General features: G+C 37.1%; 1 protein-coding gene across 15 annotated transcripts in view; it reads right to left on the reverse strand.

Annotated features, from left to right (window-relative positions):
• Positions 1-25,778, reverse strand: part of DNAH3 (dynein axonemal heavy chain 3) — a 276,368-nt gene that overhangs the window by 128,604 nt on the left and 121,986 nt on the right. For 14 of the 15 annotated variants that reach the window (XR_009497683.1, XM_059897939.1, XM_059897941.1 and 11 more), the window contains one exon: positions 22,413-22,658. The exons of the other annotated variant lie outside the window; for it this stretch is intronic. Coding sequence is in view for 13 of the 14 variants with exons in the window: in XM_059897939.1 (XP_059753922.1) it covers positions 22,413-22,658 (246 nt within the window). In the remaining variant the exon portion in view is untranslated. The remainder of the gene's footprint in view (positions 1-22,412; positions 22,659-25,778) is intronic. 15 annotated transcript variants of the gene reach the window in all.

Here is a 25,778-nt window from a genome sequence, read left to right on the forward strand (position 1 = left end):
AGTAATATTCCATTGTATGTATATGCACCACATTTTCTTTATCCATTCCTCTGTTAATGGACATTTAGGTTGCTTCCATGTCTTAGCTATTGTAAATAGTGCTGCTATGAATACTGGGGTGCATGTATCTTTTCAAATTATATTTTCTCCAGGTGTATGCCCAGGAGTGGGATTGTTGGATCATATGGTAACTCTATTTTTAGTGTTTTGAGGACCCTCCATACTGTTCCCCATAGTGCCTGCACCAATTTACATCCCCACCAACAGTGTAGGAGGGTTACTTTTTCTCCACACTCTCTCCAGCACTTATTATTTGTACACTTTTTGGTGATGGCCATTCTGACTGGTGTGAAGCGATAACTCATTGTAGTTTTGGTTTCCATTTCTCTAATAATTAGCGATACTGAGCATCTTTTCATATGCCTCTTGGCTATCTGTATGTTTTCTTTGGAAAAATGTCTATTTAGGCCTTCTGTCCAGTTTTTTGACTGGGTTGTTTGTTTTTTTGATATTAAGCTGTATGAGCTGTTTGTATACTTTGGAAATTAATCCCTTGTCAGTTGCATTGTTTGCAAATATCTTCTCCCATTCTGTAGGTTGTCTTTTTGTTTTGTTTATGGTTTCCTTTGCTGTGCAAAAGCTTTTAAATTCAATTAGGTCCCATTTGTTTAGCTTTGCTTTTATTTCCATTACTCTAGGAGATGAATCCAAAAAAATATTGCTGCGATTCATGTCAAAGAGTGTTCTGCTTATGTTTTCTTCTAGGAGTTATATAGTATCTAGTCTTACATTTAGGTCTTTAATGCATTTTGAGTTTATTTTTGTATATGGGGTTAGAGAATGTTCTAATTTCATTCTTTTACATGTAGTTGTCCAGTTTTCCCAGCACCATTTATTGAAGAGATTGTGTTTTCTCCATTACATAGTCTTGCTTCTTTTGTCATAGATTAATTGACCATAAGTGTATGGGTTTATTTCTGGGCCTTCTGTCCTCTTCCATTGATCTATGTGTCTGTTATTCTGCCAGTACCATACCTTTTTGATTACTGTAGCTTTGTAGTATAGTCTGAAGTCAGGGAGCATGATACCTCCAGCTCCATTCTTCTTTGTCAGGATTGCTTTGGCAATTCTGGGTCTTCTATGGTTCCATATAAAATTTAGGATTATTTGTTCTAGTTCTGTGAAAAATGGCATTGATAATTTGATAAGGATTGCATTGAATCTGTAGATTGCCTTGAGTAGCATGGTCATTTTAACAATATTGATTCTTCCAATCCAAGAACATTATATATCTTTCCATCTGTTTGTCCATCTGTTTTCAATTTCTTTCATCAGTGTCTTACAGTTTTCAGAGTATGGGTATTTTGCCTCCTTAGGTAGGTTTATTCCTAGGTATTCTATTCTTTTTGATGCAATGGTAAATGGCATTGTTTCCTTAATTTCTCTTTCTGATATTTCATCGTTAGTGTATAGAAATGCAACAGAGTTCTCTATATTAATTTTGTATCCTTCAACTTTACCAAATTTTTTGATGATCTCTAGTCATTTTCTGGTAGCGTCTTTAGGATTTTCTATGTATAGTGTCATGTCATCTTCTAACTGTGACAGTTTTACTTCCTTTTCAATTTGGATTCCTTTTACTTATTTATTTTTCTTCTCTGATTGCTGTGGCTAGGACTTCCAAAACTATGTTGAATAAAAGTGGAAAGAGTGGGCACCTTTGTCTTGTTCCTGATCTTAGAGGAAATGATTTCAGCTTTTCACCATTGAGTATGGTGTTAGCTGTGGGTATGTCATATATGGCCTTTATTATGTTGAGGCTTGTCCCCTCTACATCTACTTTCTGGAGAGTTTTTAATCATAAATGGATATTGATTTTATCAGAAGCTTTTTCTGCATCTATTGAGATGATCATATGTTTTTTATTCTTCAATTTAATGTGGTGTTCCACATTGATTGATTTGTGGAAATAGATAAATCCCACTTGATCATGGTGTATAATCCTTTTAATATATTGTTGGATTCGGTTTGCTAGTATTTTGTTGTGGTGTTTTTGCATCTATGTTCCAAAACAGATCTATTTGAGTCCAAAGTCTATGGTCTTTCTGCTTCCCCAAACTGAGGTTGGAGACCATGAAAGTAATGCCAAGTCCTCTGCTTATGTGATTTTCTCCTGTACTGTTCAGCAGCTCTGTAGTATGAGTGGAAAGAAAAAAAGTGGTGGGGTATTGATCCAAGATAGAGGTTTTGCCAGGTGTGTTTGGCAGGAGGACAAGGGAAGGAGGGAGCAGAGGTGCTGATGAGAGAGAAGGGTGGAGGAGGTGGGCCTTGGGGGCCAAGCTGGAGGGGAGGGCTGGAGGGGCTGGTAGGTAGGGAGACAGCAGAAAGGTTGGGGGGGAGGCAGAAGCCGGTTCTAGCAGAGCTGGAGAGTTACAGGGCTACAAGGTTGTTTGTGAGAAGTCAGGATGCTTGAACTTGGATTCTGAGTTGCCTTCCCACTCCACCAATTCTTCCAAACTACAATCATAGTACCCATCTGGAACCACTCCCCACCTTCCCCACAAAAGTGACACAAAGTTCCTATGATCCTTTTTCCCAGTGAAGTCCCTGCCTCTGTAATGGGTGGGTGTCTTTTTCTTTTTTTCACTTTAAGATGAGGAGTGGGAATAAGAAGGGTGTCAGGGAAGGACCTGGCCTCCCATCCAACTGTTCCTTACTGACTCACTGTGGGGCCCTGGGTGAATGACTCCCTTCTCAATTTCCTCATCTAGAGAATGCCATGAGAAGTTTATGAGATACTGTTTGCAAAGCCTGCAGAATGAAATAAGATTTAAAAAAAAATAAGAGAAAAACCTTCTGAAGTGGACATGGAGAATTACCCAGGCCCCGGCAAGACAAATGCTAGGCCATGTGATTCACAGCAGCAGCGGGCATGACAGGGCCTGCCCCATTGCCCAGCCAGCCAAGCTGTAAGCACAAGTGACTTGCTTCTCTCTCCAGAGGACTCGCCTATAACTGGCTCAAAGAGGGCAGGCTTGGTGGTTGTAGGGTGTATGTGTGTGTGAGTGAGAGAGAGTCTTGAGCTTCAGTTAAAGGGATGAAACATTTCAGTCCATCAGGTCAAACATTTCAGTTCATCAGTTTTTTCTGTGATGAAAACTTTTAATATTTACCCTTTTAGCAAGATGCTTCTTAATTTAAAAATATTTTTTAAGCCATTAGGGCTTAAAGTCATTATAATTTTAAAAATAATTTAATCCAACTTTGTTATTATATTTTAACTTTTTACTGTGAAAAAATTTAAAAATACACAAAAATAAGGAGAATAGTATAATAAACTGCCATGTACCCATTATCTAGCTTCAATAATCTTCAACATTTTGCAACTCTTGTCTCATTCATTTCCCCAGCACCAACCACCACCATATTCATTTTCCTTCCCTCCTCACGTCTTCCCTCCCTTTTGTTTTCTTTCTTTGTCTGGAGTATTTTGAAGTAAATCCTGATATCACATTTCATTTGTAAATACATGTTACTCGATGTTAGACCAGTTTCATTGATTCCTTTATGAACTATGATGTGATTAACTCTCACTCTTCCTTCTCCTCTCCTTTGGTTCCTTTTATTGTTCTTGATGATATAACTTTTACTTTTTCAGGGATTATAACACTGACATTTTGTTCTGCAACTATAATTCTCCCATTCCTTAGTCTTAGGTCTCTATTTAAATAGGTTCAACACTCAAACTCAGGGCTTTTAACACAGACTATTTAAGAGTTTTTTTTTTTTTTTAATTTGACATGTACACTCTGCTATGTTTATTTATTTATTTTTATATTTTATTTTGGCTGCGCCAGGACTTAGTTGCAGCACGTGGTATCTTCGTTGTGGCATGCAGGATCTTTAGTTGCGGCATGTAGGCTTCTTATTTTCGGCATGCAGGCTTCTCAGTTGCAGCATGCATGTGGGATCTAGTTCCCCGACCAGGGATCAAACCCGGGCCCCCTGCATTGGGATTGTGGAGTCTTACCCACAGGACCAGCAGGGCAGTCCCCAAGAGTTCTTTATCTTGATTGATTTGTTAGTTGGCTGATTTCATTTTGTATTTCCAAGAAGGGACTTATCAGGGCTCTGTTCTCTCAGATCTTGCATGTTTGACAATGTCTGCCTTTTGTATTTGAACCGTGACTTGGCTGAGAGTAGTATTCTTATGTCACATTTTCTTTCCCTCAGAATGTTGCAGATCATTGTTCCAGTGTGTTTTCTTGCATTCTAGGTTGCTGTGTAGAAGTCTGAGGCCCATCAGATATTTCCATTTTAATTGATTTTTCTTTCCTATACAGATGCATGATGGAATCTCTTTTATCCTGGAAGTCCAATAATTTAATCATATTATTTCTTTTGGTCAATTATTCTGTATCAGTTTTTCTTGGAATACAGCATACTCTTAAAATTTACAGAAGCAGTTCTTCATTTTAGGAAAAAGTTCTGCATTTATATCTTAGTATATACTGTCTACACTATTTATTGGGTTACCTACTAAAGGAATTAGCACTGTTTGGTCTCCATATCAATCATATTCTTCATAATTGCTCTTAGACTTTGTCTTCTGTAACAAGTGTAGTTATCTGAAACCTTTCCTTTAAGCCATTTGTTAGCTGTCTAGACTTGTATGCTTTATTCCTTGCTGGTTCTAATTTATTAGATCATTAATAGCATTGTTTAGCTCTCAATTTGTTTCTTTGGTTTCTCAACCCCTCTTTTTCTCTGATTCTGTGGTTTTATCACCTCATCTACAAACTTTTAAATGGCAGATTTATTAAGATATAATTCACACATGATATAATTCACCCATTTCAATTGTACAATTCAATTGTTTACTAAAAATACATGTATGTATGAATATACTAATATTCACAGAGTTGTACAGTCATTACCATAATCAATTTTAGAACATTTCATTGCACCAAAAAGAAACCTCATACCTCTTAGCTGTCACCTCCCAAATCCTCTTCTCATCCCTCATCTCCCCGCTTGCCCACAACACTAGGCAACCACTAATGTACTTTCTGTCTCTATAGATTTGCTATTCTGGACATTTCATATAATTGAGGTCATCCAATAGATGTTCTTTTGTGATTGGCTTCTTTTACTCATCATAATGTTTTTAAGGTTTATCCACGTTGTATCATGTATTATTACTTCATTTCTTTTTATTGTTGAACAATGTTTAATTGTATGGATATACTATATTTTATTTATTCATTCATCAGTTGATGGACATTTGGATTGTTTCCACTTTTTGGTCATTATGAATTATGCTGTTATGAACATTTGTGTACAAGTCTTTGTGTGGACATCTGTTTTTATTTCTCTTGGGCATATATCTAGGAGTGGAATTGCTTGGTCATATGGTAACTCTATGCTTAACTTTCTTTTGTTTGTTTAAATTTTGAGGAACTGCGAAATGCTGTTTTCCAAAGCTGCTGTACTATTTTACGTTTCCATTATAACATGTGAGGGTTCCAATTTTCCCACATTCTCACCAACACTTGTTGTTTTCCATCTTTTTTATTATTCTCATTGTAGTTGTGAGTTGGTATCTCGTGTTTTTGATTTGCATTTTCCTGATGGCTAATAATGCTAGTAATGTTGAGTTCTTGTCGTGTGCTTATTAGCCCTTTATATATCTTCTTTGGAGAAATGTCTATTCAGTTACTTTGCCCATATAAAAATTGTGTTATTTATCTTTTTATTATTGAATTATAATACTTCTTTATACATTCTATATACAAGTCCCTTATCAGATATATGATTTGCAAAAAAATTTCACCCATTCTGTGAGTTGTCTTTTTACTTTCTTGATGTTGTCCTATGAAGCACAAAAGTTTTTAATTTTGATGAAGTTCAGTTTAACTATTTTTTGTTTTGTTGCTTGTGCTTTTGGTGTCCTAAGACATTGTTGCCTAGTCCAAGGTCATGAACATTTGCACCTATGTTTTCTTCTAAGCTTTCATAATTTTAACTCTTGAATTTAGATCTTTGATCCATTTTGAGTTAATTTTTGACTATGGTGTAAAGTAGAGGCCCAAATTCATTATTTTACATGTATATATTCATTTATTCCAGCACCATGTGTTGAAAGGATTATTCTTTTTCCCTAAAATTATCTTGGTACCCTTGTCAAAAATCAAGTCACTATAAATATGAGGGGCTTATTTCTGGACTCTCAATTCTATTCCATTGATCTATATATCTATCCCTTTGCCAGTAGCACATTGTTCATCTATAAATTTTAAAAATTAAATTTATATTATTACTAAGTTCTTGCAACACAAATATTTTATGTTTCTTAGGTCATGTTTTTCTTTTAGATTCTCATTCTCTGTCTCTGTCTCTTTCTTTCTGATGTTCTTATTCTGATATAATCAGGTAATTTCTTGACATTTTCCCCACCATTATCTAGGGTGAGTTTATTTCCTTCACTTTCTTGGCCACAGTTCAAGGACTGGTGTGTGGATTTCTCTGGATTTCTTTTCTGTAGCCTGAGGGTACAGGGGTTGGGAAAAGGAAATACTCAGTTGCCCTTGCCAGGAAACCTGGGTTTTACACTCTCTTTCTAAAATTTGGCCAATTTTCCAGAACCATGGGTCCATCCCACTCCCACCCCAGTTAGAGACATGATTCACTCCTGAAAAATTCAGCTCACACCCCCCACCCAGCATGGAGCTCTGGAAGATGCAAACCCTGGTAGTTTCTCCCACTCCTAATAAGGTCCTACCAAATTATGGAGGGGTTTCATGCTCAAAGGTTTCTCTTAGACATTTTTTTGCAGCTGTCCTGTCACCACTGCTGTCTGCTTTTTCCACACTGGTGATTACCAGTGAGAACTCTCAGAATTTTGTCAACTCATCCCCTTTCCTCTCAGCATCACTTTTAGAAGGACAATGGGGTTGTGGGTTCTGGGTTGAGAGATACAACATGCAGGATCTTTTGTTTCTCTCCTTATCCTCTACCTCTCAATGTTTAAAGAATCAGGCTGTAACTGGGAAATTTTTAGGCTTAAACTGTTGTTATTGTTCATATCATTATGTATTATAGGAGAGAGTTTCTATTATCCTACGTCACTGTGCAGCTCTACCTAGAAGTCAATCTGGTACAACACTTTTAGAAAGCAATCTGGCACTATGCTTACAGAGCTACAAAAATGTCTCTACTCCAAGTCAGAAATCACATTCTGGGAATTTATCATAAGGAAATAATTCATAATGAAAATAATCTCTATACATGAGTAACAGCACCATCTGTGATAACAAAAATTTGAAAATAATTTACATGTCCCACATTAGAAGACCAGTCAAAATTATGTCTTATAAAATGAATGGAATATTTTGCAGTCATTAAAATGATAATTACATTATTTACAAAACAGAAATAGATGCACAGACATAGAAAACAAACTTATGGTTACCAAAGGGGAAAGGAGGGGGGAGGGATAAATTAAGAATTTGGGATTAACAGATACCACTATATCTAAAATAGGTAAACAACAAGGACCTACTGTATAGCACAGGGAACTATATTCAATATCTTGTAAAAACCTGTAATGGAAAAGAATCTGAAAAAGAATAGCCATATGCATATATATGTGTGTTTATATAAATATATTTATATATATATAAAACTGAATCACTTTGCTGTACACCTGAAGCATTGTAAATCAACTATACTTCAATAAAAAAAAAAGAACTAGGGGCAATGATGTAGATGCACATTCTAGAGAGATGAAGTGACCTTAAGAAGAGAATTCACATTATCTAGAACTAAGAGGAAGATAATGAGATATATACCCAATTAATACTTAAGTAAAATAGAAAACTAAAAAATGAAGTTTTAAAATAAATTATCTATTAAATACTTAAAAATGATAGCTACAAAATCTAAGTATTAACATAGAAAAATGCATTCAAGAAACAATGACAGATAAAATAGAAGAATAAAAAATAGAATATATGCCATTATGGCAACTATATAAAGAGATGAAAGCAGATGGACAAGATAGAGAAAGATATTTTGAAAAGTGAAATACTTGTGATAGTGTGGTATGAACAAAAATATTTTTCATCATTTTTATTTAATAGAATTAAATTGTTTTTATAATACAAAAAGAGATGGAAAAAGCATGATTCAGAAAAGCATTTATCCCCTTCTCTTGCTGATGTTATTAGCTAGAGTTAATCTGTGGCTTGATACAGGAACATTTCGACCAAAGAGAAAAGGTCCAACTGAGTAAAAGTGGATTTACTGCTGTGTGATCTTGGCCAAGGTTACCATTTGCATATCTGTAAAATGGGCCTGATTTTATATAAAGATTAGAGAATCCCTCTGGAAGGTGAATGAGGTATATGTGTCAGACATTTAGCATAGCTGTGGGCACACAGAAAGGCACTTGAGAACATTTAGCTCTAGGTCTGTTTGGTCCTCATCAGAGTAGTGCTCCTGTTCGCTCTGCACTGTGATTTTAACTCAAACTCTGATGCAAGTGCAGGGGTGGAATGGGGAGAATAGTAGTAGAAATCCAGGAAGACAAATTAGTTCTATCACCTCTGACCACCCCTTGCCCCAGCTGTTTTCCTCGCCTTCACTTGGGAGAACAAGATAAACTTCAACAGAGAGGTGAGTGGGTTTTCAAAAGACACACAATGGGGGACTTCCCTGGCAGTCCAGTGGTTAAGACTTCACCTTCAAATGCAGGGGGTATGGGTTCGATCCCTGGTCAGGGAGCTAAGATCCCACATGCCTCATGGCCAAAAAACCAAAACATAAAACAGAAGCAATATTGTAACAAATTCAATACAGACTTTAAAAAAATTGAAAAACAAACAAACAAAAAAAACCCAAAAGAATAAAGGGAAATTTAGCACTTCTGGACAAATAAAGATCAATGTTAGATGATGTTAACCCAACTTTGAGGGAATTCCCCAAAGGACTGCTGGCTTTCCTTAGTGTGCATTCCCCAATACAGTTCCTTCAGCACTTATTTGAGAGATCCACGTGCCCCAAGGCTCCTAGATCATGAAAAGCCCAGAAAACAACATCCCATGAGGTCAGAGAAGGCCTCCCTGGAGCTCTCACCATGAGAATTTTAAACCCCGTGGAAAGGCTAGAAAGACATTTTAAGCTTTTTAAGATGGTAATAAGAAAGTAAAATCAAAGCCAGATCAAGAGGCCACATACTACATGATTCCATGCATTTGAAATGTCCAGAAAAGGCAAATCTATAGAGAGCAGATGAATGGTTGCCTGGGGCTGAGGATGGGAACAGGGATTCATTGAAAATGGGCATGAAGGATCTTACTGGGGTGATCAATGTTCTAAATTTGTTCTAATGTTCCTATATTCTAAAATTGGATTAGATAGTTGCACAACTAGGCAAATTTGCTAAAAACCACTGATTTGCTCACTTAAATGAGTGAATTTTATGATATGTAAATTATACCTCAATAAACCTGTTATATTAGAAAGAATTCACCCTTGGCAATTAAAACAAATCTTTGGATTCAAATGGGTTCTGTCTAGGAGCTTTGTAATTTCCTATTGTACAATACTTAGGAAGGCACAAGAGAAAGGAGTGGAATAATGTCACTGAAAACAAAGACTAAAAGAAGCTAGGCAGAATCTCCTCTAACTAAATAGTAGATGAGCTGGACTGAGAAATTTTACCTCAAGAGACTGCATGAGAAAGAGCAACAGGCCCACTGGGTATACTCCTAGTCCCCCCTCCCCCCACCCCCGGATACAGAGATGCAGAGATGCAGGTGACATCCCACATAGAAAATTAGGCAGCTGTTGCTTTGCCCTGCCAGGTACTACTCTGGGAGAACTGGAAGAACTGTCTCATTTTTTTCTCATCCTTGCCTTGCCAGGCCATCTTTCTACAGCTGATAGGGGTGGCAGGGTCCCAGACCACGATGAGGAAGGAGATAGTCGTGGCACTTTAAATTCAGTGAGGTATGGTCTTCCAAAGTAAAGAACCACAGTCGCTCCTCAGTTCAAAAATGTCCTTTTTTAGAATGTCCACAGATGAAACAAATAAAAAGGCTGCTTCCAACAGATGACATTAGTTGATCACATGTGGTCTTTGGATCTTGGCCATCCCATTGTTCCTGACTCTAGAGTTTACAGCATTTGGGGTTTTTTTAAGGGGGTTTATGAATACCATTTACCCTGATCATGTCCAAAAGTAGTGGAGAGTTTTGAAAACCAGTAAAAAGAGAGATGTATGATTACCATGGAGACAAAAGTAAAGCTTAACTTTCAATGGATATGTTCACATCGGTCACTTGTAAGGTGTCGTTTTGCTCTTACAAACAGCTTTTTCAGAACCAAACCTACTTTTAAGTAGAGTAGTTGTTGCAAAAGAAGGTATATGAAGAAACTAGTCTGCAGTACATGCTGGAAATTATGGGGTCTTTTTAATACTGCATCAGTTGAATAGGACATGGAGGAAGGAGACAAGCCCATTACAGTAGGCAGGAGATGCTGTAGGGAACTTGGAAGCTGTACACATAATAATTAGCTGCTCAGCTACAGAAGGAAAGGAAAGATGTTGTCACAAAGTGAACCAAGAATGGGGTCAAGGGTACTTCATGTACCAATTTGCTGACACAGAGCATGAAGAGATTGATCTTGAAGCATGGGGAAGCAGACAACAACACATGGAACCTGTGAAAAAATGTTGCAATGTAAAGGAATATAATATGGAGATTAAACTTGAAGAGTATACCTCTGAACCTTGTTTACTGCAGGACTCACAACCAAATTTCAGAAAACCGTTTGATATCCTAAATAGGGTGCAAAAAGACATAATTTTTCCACGAAATAGGAACAGAAAACCATAAGGAGAAAACAGGCTTAGATGAAAAGGCAAAATGAGATTAAAAAAGGGAGATGAATGAGCTAACAGAGATGGTGATGAGGAGGAGGACAGCAGTAAAAGTTGCTAATATTTATTTAACACTTTCTGTGTACCACGCTTTATTCTAAATGCTTTTACATGTGTTAACCTGTTTAATTCTTACAAGAACACCATGAATGCATAATATTATCATTGCCCTCATTTCATAATTGAGGAAACTGAGCGGCGTTAAGGAACTTGCTCAAAGTCACCCAACCAGTAAATACTGGAGCCAGGATTCAAGCTCTGACAATTTGACTTCATGGCCTGTGCTTTTAATCATACACTAAGAAAGGATAGTGAGGAAACAAAAGACACATAGCAGAATTAAAATCACTTAAGGCAGTAAAAGCATAATTGAAGTTGTGGGTGAATCATATTAAAATGAAAAATCGGTATTAAAAAAGGCAAAAACACAAAAATAAGGAAAGAGGAGATGATAGATATGGAAGCCAGAGATTAAAACTTTCCCTTGATGACTGAAAGGACTCATCATGTTCTAGGAAAAATAAACAAAAGAATACCTACATCTAGACATAGTCTGTTAAAAATAAAACTATGATAGAACATTACAAAAAAGAACATCAACAGGCCAATAAGAACCTGTGAAAAGGGCTTCCCTGGTGGCGCAGTGGTTAAAATCCACCTGCCAATGCAGGGGACACGGGTTCAAGCCCTGGTCCAGGAAGATCCCACATGCTGTGGAACAACAAAGCCAGTGCACCACAACTACTGAGCCTGCGCCCTAGAGCCTGCAAGCCACAACTACTGAAGCCCACATGCCAAAACTACTGGAGCCCACGTGCCACAACTACTGGAGCCCACGCGCCTAGAGCCCGTGCTCCGCAACAAGAGAAGCCATCGCAATGAGAAGACTGTTCACCTCAATGAAGAGTAGTCCCCGCTCGCCACAACTAGAGAAAGCCCATGCGCAGCAACGAAGACCCAACACAGCCAAAAATAAATAAATAAATTAGTTAATTAAATCTATTAAAAAAAAAGAACCTGTGAAAAACAACCACTATAGATATATAAAAGTCAATCTCACTCTAATTAAAAAGAGAAGAAATTTAAATTAGATACTATTTTCAAACTTCAAACATGAACAGAACATCAATATACCTGAGGCAAAACTGACGGAACTACAAGGAGAAACAGAAAAATCCACTATTACAGTTGGAGACTTCAATACCCCCCTATCAGTAATTGACAGGTAGCTGGCAGAAAATGATTAAGGATATAGTTAAACTAAGCAGTATCATCATCAGTCAACTGGAACTGATTGACATCTATAGATTACTTCATCTAACAAGAGCAGAATATACTCTTCTCAAGCTCACATGGACCATTCACCAAGATAGACCATATTCTGGGCCATAAAACACATCTTAAAAATTTTTAATGAATAGAAATCACGAAGTGTATACTCTCAGACTAGAATGCAGTTAAACTAGAAAGAACTCTGTACTATCTGCTAAATTTTTCTGTAAACCAAAACTGCTCTAAAACTAAAGTCTATTAAACATTTTTTAAAAAGAGAAGAAATGTGGGGATTGGCAAGATGGAAGAATAGAAAGAGTTCACCTCTCATGAGCACACCCAAATCACAACTATCTGCAGAACAACTATCTTTGAAAAAGACTGAAACCTACAAGAAAAGATCTTCTACAACTAAAGACATAAGGAAGGAACCACAGTGAGACAGGTAGGAGGGATGGACTGGCAATATAATCAAGTCCCATACCTGTGGGGTGAGGGTGACCCAGAAACTGGAGAATAATTATAGTGCAGAGGTTCTCCCACAGGAGCGAGAGTTCAGAGCCCCAAATCGGGCTCCCCAGCCTGGGATGACCCCCCACCCCCAGAGTATTTGGCTTTGAAGGTCAGTGGGGCTTAATTTTGGGAGTCCCAAAGGACTGGGGGAAATAGAGACTTCACTCTTAAAGGGCACACACACAATATCCCATGCACTGGGACTCAGGGAAAAAGCAGTAATTTGATAGGAGCCTGGGCCAGACCTACCTGCTGGTCTTGGAGAGTCTTGCAGAGAGGCCAGCGGGTGGGGGGACAGTGCAGCAGTGGCTTACCTTGGGGACGTAGACACTGGCAGCAGCCATATTTGGGAGCTTTGTACCATGTAGACAATGCTGCTGTCAGCAACCATAGTGGGATCCTACCTCTAGCTCATTAGCACAAGACCTGGCCCCACCCAATAGACTGTAGGCACCAGTGCTGGGATGCCTCAGGCCACAACTAACTGGGTGGAGACACAGCTCCACGCATCAGCAGACAGGCTTCCTAAAGACTTCCTGAGCTCATGGCCCCTCTAGACATGCCTCTAGACACAGCCCTGCCCACCAGAGGGTCAAGACCCAGCTCTACCCACCAGTGGACAGGCACTGGCCTGGCCCTCCAGGAAACCTGCACTAGCCTCAAGACCAGCCTCACCCATCAGGAGGCAAACACCAGATGCAAGAAAACCACAATCTCACAGACCCTGTCTTCCCACAGCAGGCCAGATCCTACCCTGGGACCAGCTGGGCCCTGGTCCTGCCCAGTAACAGGCCAACACAAGCTTCGGGACAGCATGGACCTCACAGCTAACTGTCAGGAACTGCCCTGCCCCACCAGGGATCTGACACCAGCTCTGGGATCCCTGGGCTCTACAGCCAGACTCCAAGACCTGGCTCTGCCTGACAGTAGTACAGAACTAACCCTAGAACCTGGCTTCACCCACCAGTGGGGGGGGATCAACAGCCCCAGAGTCTTCTGGACCTTGACTCCATGCACCAGTGAGCCAGCACTAGCCCCAGGGACCCTGCAATCAGTGCCTTGTGACCAGGCCCTGCTAACCAGCAGCCAGCAGCATCTGCACAAGGCAGGGTCTGGCAACCTACTGGGCTAGGGACCAACCAAGTGTACCAGACTGCCCACATAGCCCACCATAACTGAAGTACCCAGGCAACACTCTTAGAGGGAATCCCTAGAGCACACAGTTTGGATGACAACAGGGGAGTGCACTGCTGGGACACATAGGATATCTCCTAAGGAAGGCTACTTCTCCAAGTCGAGAAATGTGACTAACCTACCACATACATAAAAATACAAATAGCAACTCAGACAAAATGAGGCAAGAGAGGAACATGTTCCAGATGAAGGAACAAGATAAAACCCCAGAAGAAAACTAAGTGACGTGGAGATAGGCAATCTACCTAAGAAAGAGTTCAGATAATGATTGTAAAGATGATGAAAGAACTTGGGAGAAGAATGGATGCACAGAGTGAGAAGTTAGAAGTTTTTAACAAAGAGTTAGAATATATAAAGAACAACCAAAGAGAGATGAAGAATATAATAAATGAAATGAAAAAATACGTTAGAAGGAATCAAGAGTAGACTAAATGATACAGAGGAACGGATCAGTGAGCTGGAAGACAAAGTAGTGGAAATCACTATTGCTGAACAGAAAAAAGAAAAAAGAATGAAAAGAAATGAGAACAGTTTAAGAGACCTCTGGGACACTATTTAGAACACTAATATTCACATTATAGGGGTCCCAGAAAGAGAAGAGAGAGAGTGAAAGGGGCTGAGAACATACTTGAAAACATAATAGCTGAAAAACTTCCCTAACATGGGAAAGGACACAGTCACCAAGTACAGGAGGTGCAGAGAGTCCCATACAGGATGAACCCAATGAGGAACACACCAAGACACACTGTAATAAAAATGACAAAAGTTAAAGATAAAGAGAGAATATTAAAAGCAGTGAGGGAAAAGCAACAAATAACATACAAGGGAACTCCCATAAGTCTATCAGCTGATTTTTCAGCAGAAACTCTGCAGGCCAGAAGGGAGTGGCACAATATATTTAAAGTGATGAAAGATAAAAACCTACAACCAAAAATACTCTACCTGGCAAGGCTCTCATTCAGATTTGATGGAGCGATCAAAAGCTTTACAGACAAGCAAAAGCTAAAAAAGTTCAGCACCACCAAATGAGCTTTATAACAAATGTTAAAGGAACTTCTCTAGGCAAAAAGGAAAGGCCACAACTAGAAACAAGAAAATTACAAAATGAAAAAGGTCACCAGTAAAGGCAAACTTACAGTAAAGGTAGGAAATCATCCACCCACAAAGCTAGTAGGGAGGTTAAAAGTCAAAAGTAGTAAAATCATCTATACCCACAATAAGCAGTTATGAGATACAGAAAACAATTAGATGTAAAAATATGATATCAAAAATAGTAATTGGGAGGGGAGGAGAGTACAAATGCAGGGTTTTAAAAATGCATTTGAAATGAAGAGATCAGCAACTTATACACACACACACCAATACACACACATATACAGACTGCCATATAAAATCCTCATGGTAACCACCACAAACCAAAAATCTAAAATAGACATACACAAAAAAAAGAAAAAGGAATCCGAACATAACACTAAAGATAGTCATCAAATCTTAAGAGAAGAGAAAAAAAGAAGAAAAAGAATAAAATGGCAATATGAACATAAATATCAATAATTACCTTAAATGTAAATGGATTAAATGCTCCAACCAAAAGACATAGAGTGGCTGAATGGATACAAAAGCAAGACCTGTATATATGCTGCCTACAAGAGACTCACTTCAGATATAGAGACACACAAAGACTGATAGTGAAGGGATGCAAAGAGGTATTCTGTGCAAATGGAAATCAAAAGTAGCAATACTTATATCAGACAAAATAGACTTTAAAATAAAGTCTGTTACAAGAGACAAAGAAGGATACTATATAATGATCAAGGGATCAATCCAAGAAGCAGATATAACAATTGTAAACATATACGCACCCAACACAGGAGCACCTCAATATATGAGGCAAATATTAACAGACATAAAAGGAGAAATTGACAGTAACACAATAATAGTGGAGGGGGGGCTTTAACACCCCACTTACATCAATAGACAGATCATCCAGACAGAAAATTAATAAGGAAACACTGGTCTTAAATGACACCTTTGATCACATGGACTTAATTGATATACATAGAGCATTCCATCTGAAAGCAGCAGAATATACATAATTTCAAGTGCACATGGAACATTCTCCAGGACAGATCACATGCTAGGCCACAAAAAAGCCTCAGTAAATTTAAGAAAATTTAAATCATATCAAGTATCTTTTCCGACCACAGAACTATGAGACTAGAAATCAACTATAAGAAAAAAGCTGCAAAAATCACAAATACGTGGAGGCTAAACAACCAATGGATTACTGAAGAAATCAAATAGGAAATAAAAAAATACCTAGACACAAATGAAAATGAAAACACAATGATCCGAAACTTATGGGATACAGCAAGAGCAGTTCTAAGAGGGAAATTTATAGCAATACAATCTTACCTCAGGAAACAAGAAAAATCTCAAATAGGCAACCTAACCTTACAACTAAAGGAACTAGAAAAAGAGGAATAAATGAACCCAAAGTTAGTAGAAGGAGAGAAATCATAAAGATCAGAGGAGAAATAAATGAAATAGAGACTAAAAAACAATAGAAAAGATCAATGAAGCGAAAAGCTGGTTCTTTGAAAAGATAAACAAAATTGATAAACCTGTAGCCAGGCTCATCAAGAAAAAAAGGGAGAGGGCCCAAATCAATAAAATCAGAAACGAAAAAGGGGAAATAACAACCAACACTACAGAAATACAAATGATCATAAGAAACTACTATGAACAGCTATATGCCAATAAAATGAACAACCCAGAAGAAATGGACAAATCCTTGGGAAGGTACAATCTCCCCAGACTGGACCTTGAGGAAATAGAAAATATGAACAGACTAATTGCCAGTAATAAAGTTGAATCAGTAATTTAAAAACTCCCAACAAACAAAAGTCCAGGACCAGAGGGCTTCACAGGTGAATTCTACCAAACATTTAGAGGAGAGTTAACACCTACCTTCTCAAACTATTCCAAAAAATTGCAGAGGCAGGAACACTTCTGAACGTATTCTATGAGGCCTGCATCACCCTGATACCAAAACCAAAGTTATCACAAAAAAAGAAAATTACAGGCCAATATCACTGATGAACATAGATGCAAAAATCCTCAACAAAATATTAGCAAACCAAATCGAACAATACATTAAAAGCATCATACACTACGATCAAGTGGGATTTATCCCAGGGATGTAAGGCTTTTTTCAATATCCACAAATCAATGTGAAACACCACATTAACAAATTGAAGAATAAAAACCACATGATCATCTCAATAGATGAAAAAAAGCTTTTGACAAAATACAACATCTATGATGATTAATAATCTCCACAAAGTGGGAATAGAGGAAACATACCTCAACATAATAAAGGCCATATATGATAAGTCCACAGCTAACATCATACTCAATGATGAAAAGCTGAAAAAAACTACTACTACTTCATCACCAAAAACTATGACAGTTCATCAATGAATTTGGTAAAGCTGCAGGATACAAAATTAATATACAGAAATTGGTTACACTTCTATACACTGTAAACAAACTATCAGAAAGAGAATTTAAGGAAAGAATTCCATTTACCATCGCATCAGAAAGAATAAAATATCTAGGAATAAATCTAAATAAGGAAGTAAGAGACCTATAATTGGAAAACTATGAGACACTGATGAAAAACTGAAGACAACACAAACAGATGGAAAGATATACTGTGTTCATGGATTGGAAGAATTAATATTGTTAAAATGACCATACTACCCAAGGTAATCTACAGATTTAATGCAAACCCTATCAAAATATCAAAGGCATTTTTCACAGAACTAGAACAAATCATTGTAAAAGTTGTATGTAAACACAAAAGACCCCCTAATAACCAAAACAATATTTTTTGGATTTGTCTCCTAAGGCAAAGGAAACAAAAGCAAAACTAAACAAATGGGACCTAATGAAACTTAAAAGCTTTTGCATATCAAAGGAAACCATGGACAAAAGGATAAAGACAACCTACTGAATGGGAGAAAATATTTGCAAATGATATGACCGATAAGGGGTTATAAACAGGTCATACAACTCAACATCAATAAAACAAACAACCAGATTAAAAAATGGGCAGAGGAACTGAATAGACTTTTTTTTAAAAGAGGAAATACAGATGGCCAACAGGCACATGAAAAGATGCTTAACATCGTTAATCATCAGAGAAATGCAAATCCAAACCACAATGAGGTATCGCCTCACACCTGTCAGAATGACCATCATCAAAAAGAACACAAATATCTAATGTCAGCGAGGATGTGGAGAAAAGGGAACCCTTGTACACTGTTGGTGGGTGTCTAATGGTGCAGCCACTGTGTAAAACAGTATGGAGGTTGCTCAAAAAACTAAAAATAGAACTATCATATGACCCAGCAATTCCACTCCTGGTTATATATCTGAAAAAAACAAAATCACTAATTCAAAAAGATACATGTACCCCAATGTTCATTGCAGCACTATTTACAATAGCCAGGACATGGAAGCAACCTAAATATCCATCGACAGATGAATGGATAAAAAAGATGCGGTATATACAATGGAATATTACTCAGCCATAAGGAGAACGAAATTGAGTCATTTGTAGTGATGTGGATGGACCTAGAGTCTGTTATACAGAGAGAAGTAAGTCAGAAAGAGAAAAACAAATACTGTACATTAATGCACATATATGGAATCTAGAAAAATGGTACTGATGAACCTAGTGGCAGGGCAGGAATAGAGACGCAGACATAGAGAACAGCCTTGTGGACACAGCGGGGGAAGGGGAGGCTGGGATGAATTGAGAGAGTAGCATTGACATATATACACTGCCACTGTAAAACAGATAGCTAGCGGGAAGCTGCTGTATAGCACAGGGAGATCAGCTCAGTGCTTTGTGACAACCTAGAGGGATAGGATGGAGAGGGTGGGAGGGAGGCTCAAGAGGGAGGGGATATATGTATGCACATAGCTGATTCACTCTGTTGTACAGTAGAAACTAACACAACATTGTAAAGCAATTATAATCCAATAAAGATGTTAAAAAAAAGATACACGCACCCAATATTCATAACAGCATTATTTGCAATAGCCAAGATATGGAAGCAACCTAAGTGTCCATCCACAGATGAATGGATAAAAATGTGCTATACATACACAATGGAATACTACTCAGCCACAAAAAGAATGAAATTCTGCCATTTGCAGCAACATGGATGGACTTGGAGGGCATTATGCTAAGTGAAATAAGCCAGACAGAGAAAGACAGTACTATATGATGTCACTTATATGTGGAATCTAAAAAATACAACCTAGTGAATAAAAAAAGAAGCAGACTCACAGATATAGAGAATTAGTGGTTACAAGAGGGGTGAGGGAATGGGGGAGGGGCAACATTGGGGTAGGGGGCTCAGAGGTACAAACTTCTAGGTATAAAATAAGCTACAAGGATATACTGTACAACATGGGGACTATAGCAAATATTTTATAATAACTATATATGGAGTGGAACCTTTAAAAATTGTGAATCACTATACTGTATACCTGTAACATATAATATTATACATCAACTATACTTAAATAAAAAATATAATAAAAAATTTAAAAAGAGAAAAAAGCTAAAATGAGATACCACTTTCACATTCTTAATTGCTCAAGATTTAAAAAAAAAATGGAAATAGTGTTGGTGAGAACACAAGGGAAATTTAGCAATCAAAAGCTTTAAAATTTTGTTGACTGTTGACTCAGTAATTCTATTTCTAGGGAATTATCCTAAGGAAGTTATCATGAATTAAGCAAATGGGTAGCCACCAGAATGTTGTTCATCAAAACACTGTTAACGATAGCAAAAACTAGAACATAAGTACAGAATGATCCCATATGTGTAAAAATAAATCTGTAGGCACATACGTGAATAGGGAAATGTCTAAAAGGATGGTCATCAACATGTTAATATTTGTTTTCTTTTTTAAAAAATTATAACTTTTTTATTATATGATACATTCATATTTTTTCTTAAAAAATTAATAATGAACTTTACACCCATCATGTTGGCTATTATAAAAAACAAAAGAAAACATAATATGAGGCTGTGGAGAAATTGAAATGCTTGTGCATTGTTGGCAGGAAGGTACAATGGTGCAATTAGTATGGAAAACATTACGGCAGTTCCTCAAAAAATTAAACATAGAATTACCATATGATCCCAAAATTCCACTTTTGGGCATATACCCAAAAGAATGGAAAGCAAGAAACTCAAACAAATATTTGTACACTTGTGTTCATAGCACCATTATCACAGTAGCCAAAAGGTGGAAGCAACCTAAGTTTCCATGACAAATGAATAGATAAACACAATGTGGTATATCCATATACAGAAATACTATTCAGCCTTTAAAAGGAAGGAAATTCTGACACATGCCACAGCATGGGTGAACTTTGAAGACATTATGTTAAGCGAAATAAACTAGTCAAAAAAGGACAAATAGTATATGATTTTACCTGTATGATTTTACTTATATTCTAGAGTAGTCAAATTTATAGAGACAAAGTTGAATAGTTGTTGCTAGGGGCTAAGGGAAGGAGGAAATGGGGAGTTATTGTTTAATAAGTATGGAGTTTCAGGCTTCCCTGGTGGCGCAGTGGTTGAGAATCTGCCTGCCGATGCAGGGGACACGGGCTCGAACCCTGGTCTGGGAAGATCCCACATGCCGCGGAGCAACTAGGCCCGTGAGCCACAACTACTGAGCCTGAGCGTCTGGAGCCTGTGCTCCACAAGAAGAGAGGCCGCGATAGTGAGAGGCCCGCGCACCGCGATGAAGAGTGGCCCCCACTCACAGCAACTGGAGAAAGCCCTCACAGAGAAATGAAGACCCAACACAGCCAAAAAAATAAAAAATAAATAATAAATAATAAATTAAAAAATTAAAAAAAAAATAATAAGTATGGAGTTTCCATTTGAAAAGATGAAAAATTCTGGGGATGGATGGTGGTGATAGTTGCACAACAATGTGAATGTATTTAACACCACTGAACTGTACACCTGAAAATAGTTAAAATGGTAAATTTTATGATATGTATATTTTACCACAATAAAAGATAAACAAAGAAAATCTTCTGAATTAAAAAAACAGAGGAAAAAAAAAAAAAGAATGGATGTACTACCATCTAACAAGGGGATTTGTACAGGGCCTCCATGCAGTTCATCTGACAGATAACCATGTATCACATATTTGAAGTGTGCCAGGTGTGCTGGGGAAAGTGTGTGTTTAGGGGGACAACGGCAACTACTTGCTCATTCATTTTTTTTATTATTATGTAAAGTTTCAAACATAAAGAAACACTGAAAACCCTGTACAGTGAACATCTGTATACCCATCTCCTAGATTTTACCATTAGTTTTTCACTTGTTTTATCACATACCTGTTCATCCCTCTATCCATCCATTAAGGCATCTTATTTTTTGACACATTTCAAAGAAAATATATACACTTCCTCATAAATACTTTGGCATGTATATCACTAACTGTTCAATATTTATGTTTTTTCATTTGCTAAAAAATTTGCATACAATGAAAGGCACAAGTCTTGTTTTCATTCACTGAGTTTTGAGAATTGCATGTATTTGTATAACCCAAATCTCTCTCAACATATACAACATTACCATCACCCCAGGGAGTTCCCTCATGGGTCCATCATATACTTTTTTATAATTAAGAAAATGTAAAACTATTTGGAATGTATATATAGTATGATCCCATTTTTGCTATAGAAATACAGAAAAAAACTGGAAGAAAAAATATAAAAAGTGATTATTTCTGGATAGTGGGATTACCATTGATATTTATTTTCTTCTATTCCTTTCTCTGTATTTTCTAAATGTGATGTAATGTATTACTTGGGTGGTAAGAAAAAAAGCAGTAAAAGCTACTTAAAAGAAAACAAACATCTTTCAATCTTTTTATGAATGATGTCACACATAGAAGAATATTAATACATCATTAATCATTCTGAAGATAATGTATGTAGCAAAATTATAAATATTTTAATATAATATTAGATTACAATGAAAAAACTTAAAGGAAATGTTAATACCATAATCACCATGATATGGCGTGTATACACATAGAACAGGACTAGAAGGGTGTAAGAAAAAAAAGTGGCTATATTTCTCATGCTGTTCCCTGCGGCCTGTTAGAGTGATGAGATTATGGGTAATTAAAAAAAAAGTTATATCGACTTTTTCTAAATTAAAAATTAGTAGTTAAAATAACCCATAAGACCTGACTTCAGGGTCACCCATCTCTACATACACGGGCCAGCTCTGAAGAAGTGAATCCTCTCAGGCAAGCTACAAAATCTTTGCTGGCTTTTGTAAAGGCCTCACATGGGCCACACATTTTGGTTGGGTTTGGAACATATGTTCCAAACCACTATAGTAAGACAAAACAAACAGGTACTAAGTTACCTCTTTCTGGAAAGATGTTGTTTTTGGTGAGTTTGACGCTTTTGGGTCTTGGGTTGTTATCATCCATACCCATGATGAGGTTGCGGAAAAACAGATCAAATTTCTTTCTGCTGTCTGCGTTGATGGTGCCGGCCACGGTCCACACCAAGGCAAAAAGGAATAGACCTTGCAGCCAGAGGAAGATCTGTTGGTTTGTCAGGCTTTCAAATAATTCACTTTCCTTCTCTTCTATTTCCCTGATTTCATCTAAAAGCAAGAAAAGGAATCTCAGGAAAAGCTGCAGAGTGCAAGAGATATGAATTGGGCAGTTTTGTCTGTGAGGGGCCTGGGAAGAGGATCGATACTGGTTGAGTGGCATCACCTGCCAGATCCTTTATCCACATACATTAAAAAAAAATTTTTTTTTTTATTGTGGTAAGATATGCATAACATATAAATTACCATCCTGGGGCTTCCCTGGTGGCGCAGTGGTTGAGAATCTGCCTGCCAATGCAGGGGACACGGGTTCGAGCCCTGGTCTGGGAAGATCCCACATGCCGCAGAGCAACTGGGCCCGTGAGCCACAATTACTGAGCCTGTGCGTCTGGAGCCTGTGCTCCGCAACAAGAAAGGCCACGATAGTGAGAGGCCCGTGCACCGCGATGAAGAGTGGCCCCCACTTGCCGCAACTGGAGAGAGCCCTCGCACAGAAACGAAGACCCAACACAGCCATAAATAAATAAATAAATAAAATTAAAACAAAACAAAACAAAACTTTGAAAAAAAAAATTACCATCTTAACCATTTTAAAGTTCAGTGGTATTAAATACATTCATGTTGTTGTGCAACCATCACCACTATTCATATCCAGAGCTATTTTCATCTTAAAAAGCTGAAACTCTGTATCCATGAAACATTAATTCATTACCCTCTCTCCAACGGCCTGGCAAACAGCATTCTACTTTCTGTCTTTATAAATTTGACTAACCTAGATATGTCTTCGAGGTGAAATCATATAGTCTTTTTCTGACTGGCTTATTTCTCTTAGCATAATGTCCTCAAGGTTCATCCATGTTGCAGCATGTATCAGAATTTCTTTCTTTTTTTAATTTTGGCCGCACCATGCGGCTTGTGGGATCTCTGTTCCTCAACCAGGGATTGAACCCAGGCCACGGCAGTGAAAGCGCCAAATACTAACCACTAGACCACTAGGGAACTCCCCAGAATTTCCTTCCTTTTTTAAGGCTGAATAATATTTCACCCACCAAATGTATATACTAGATTTATTTATCCATTCATTAGTTGATGGACACTTGGGTTGCTTCCACCTTTGGCTACTATGAATAATGCTGCTATGAACATGTGTGTACAAATATCTGTTTATGTCCCTACTTTCAATTCCTTTGTATATATACCAGAAGTAGAAGTGCTAAGTCATCTGGTAATTCTATTTTTAATTCTGAGGATCTGACAAACTATTTTCCATAGCAACTGTACCATTTTACATTTCCATCAACAGTGCACAAGGGTTCCAATTTCTCTACATCCTCATCAACACTTGTTCTTTTGGTTGTTGATGCTGTTGATCTTGTTGTTTGGATAGTATCCATCCTAATAGGTATGAGGTGGTATCTCATTGTGGTTTTGATTTGCATTTTCCTAATAATTAGAGATGTTGAGCATCTTTTCATGTGGTTATTAAACTATTTGTGTATCTTCTTTGGAGAAATGTCTATTTAAGTCCTTTGCCTATTATTTATCATATTATTTGTTTTAGTGTTGTTAAATTTTAGGAGTTCTCTATATATTCTGAGTATTCATCCTTTACATATATATGATTTGTAAATATTTTCTCCCACTTGTGGGTTGCCTTTTTATTCTGTTGCTAGAGTCTTTTGATGTACAAAAGTTTTCAATTTTCATGCAATGTATTTGTCTTTTTTTCCTTTTGTTGCCTGTGACTTTGGTGTCATATCCAAGAAATCATTGCCAAATAGCTTTCCACCTTATGTCTTCTAGAAAGTTTATAGGTTTAGTTCTTATGTTTAGGTCTTTCATCTGTTTTGAGTTAATCTTTTTAAATGGTATTAAGGGTCCAACTTCATTCTTTTGTAGTGGATATCCAGGTTTCCTGACACCATTTGTTGAAAAGACTGTCCTTGCCCCATTGAAATGTCTTGGCATCCTTGTGGAAAATCATTTGACAATACATGTAAGGGTTTATATCTAGACTTTCTGTTCCACTCCATTGGTTCATACATCTGTCTTTATGAGTACTGCACTGTTTTGATTATTTTAGCTTTGCATTAACTTTTGAAATCAGAAAGTGTTCTTTGTTCTCCAACTTTCTGTTTCTTTTTCAAGATTGTTTTGGCTATTCAGGGTCTTTGAAATTCCATATGAATTTTAGGATGGACGTTTATATTTCTGCAAAAAATGTAATCGGGATTTTAATAGAAATTGCACTGAATCTGTAGATTATTTTGGGTACTATTGACATCTTAACAATACTTAGTCTTCCAATACATGAACTTGGAATGCCTTTCTATTAAAGTGTTCTATAATTTCTTTCAGCAATGTTTTGTAGTTTTCATTGTAGAAGTCTATCACCTTCTTGGTTAAGTTAATTCCTATGTATTTTATTCTTTGTTAGGCTACTGTAAGTGGCATTGTTTTCTTAATTTAGATTTCGAATTGCTCATTGTCAGTGTACAGAAATGCAACAGAAATACACTGATTTTGTGTGTTGATTTTGTATCCTGTCACTTTGCTGAATTTGTTTATAACAGTTTTTGTGTGTGTGCGTGAAATCTTTAGGATTTACTACGTATTAGATCATATAATCTGCAAACAGAGATAATTTTACTTCTTCCTTTCTAATGTGGATATATATTTTTATTTCTTTTTCTTGCCTAATTACTCTGGCTAGTACTTCCAATACTATGTTGAACAGAAGTGGTGAAAGCAAGCATCCTTTCCCTGTTCTTGATCTTAGCTGAAAAGCTTTAAGTCTTTCACCATTGAGTATAATGTTCACTGTGGGTTTTTCATATATGGCTTTTATTATGTTGAGGTAGTATCCTTCTATTCTTACTTTGTTCAGTGTTTATCATGATTTCATGAATTTTGTCAAATGATTCTCTGCATTAATTGAGATAATGTTTTTTTTCCCCTTTGTTCTGTTAATTACATTGTATTACATGGATCACACATTGATCAATTTTCATACATTGAACCATCCTTGCACTACAGAAATAAATCTTAGTTGGTCACAGTGTATAATCCTTTTAATATGCTGCTTAATTTGTTTTTCTGGTATTTTGGGGGGAATTTTTGCATTAATCTTCATAAGGGATACTGGCCTGTAATTTTCTTGTAGTGTCTTTG

Source organism: Balaenoptera ricei, chromosome 15, assembly GCF_028023285.1.
Source record: "Balaenoptera ricei isolate mBalRic1 chromosome 15, mBalRic1.hap2, whole genome shotgun sequence".
In the NCBI taxonomy this organism is placed as follows: Eukaryota; Metazoa; Chordata; class Mammalia; order Artiodactyla; family Balaenopteridae; genus Balaenoptera; species Balaenoptera ricei.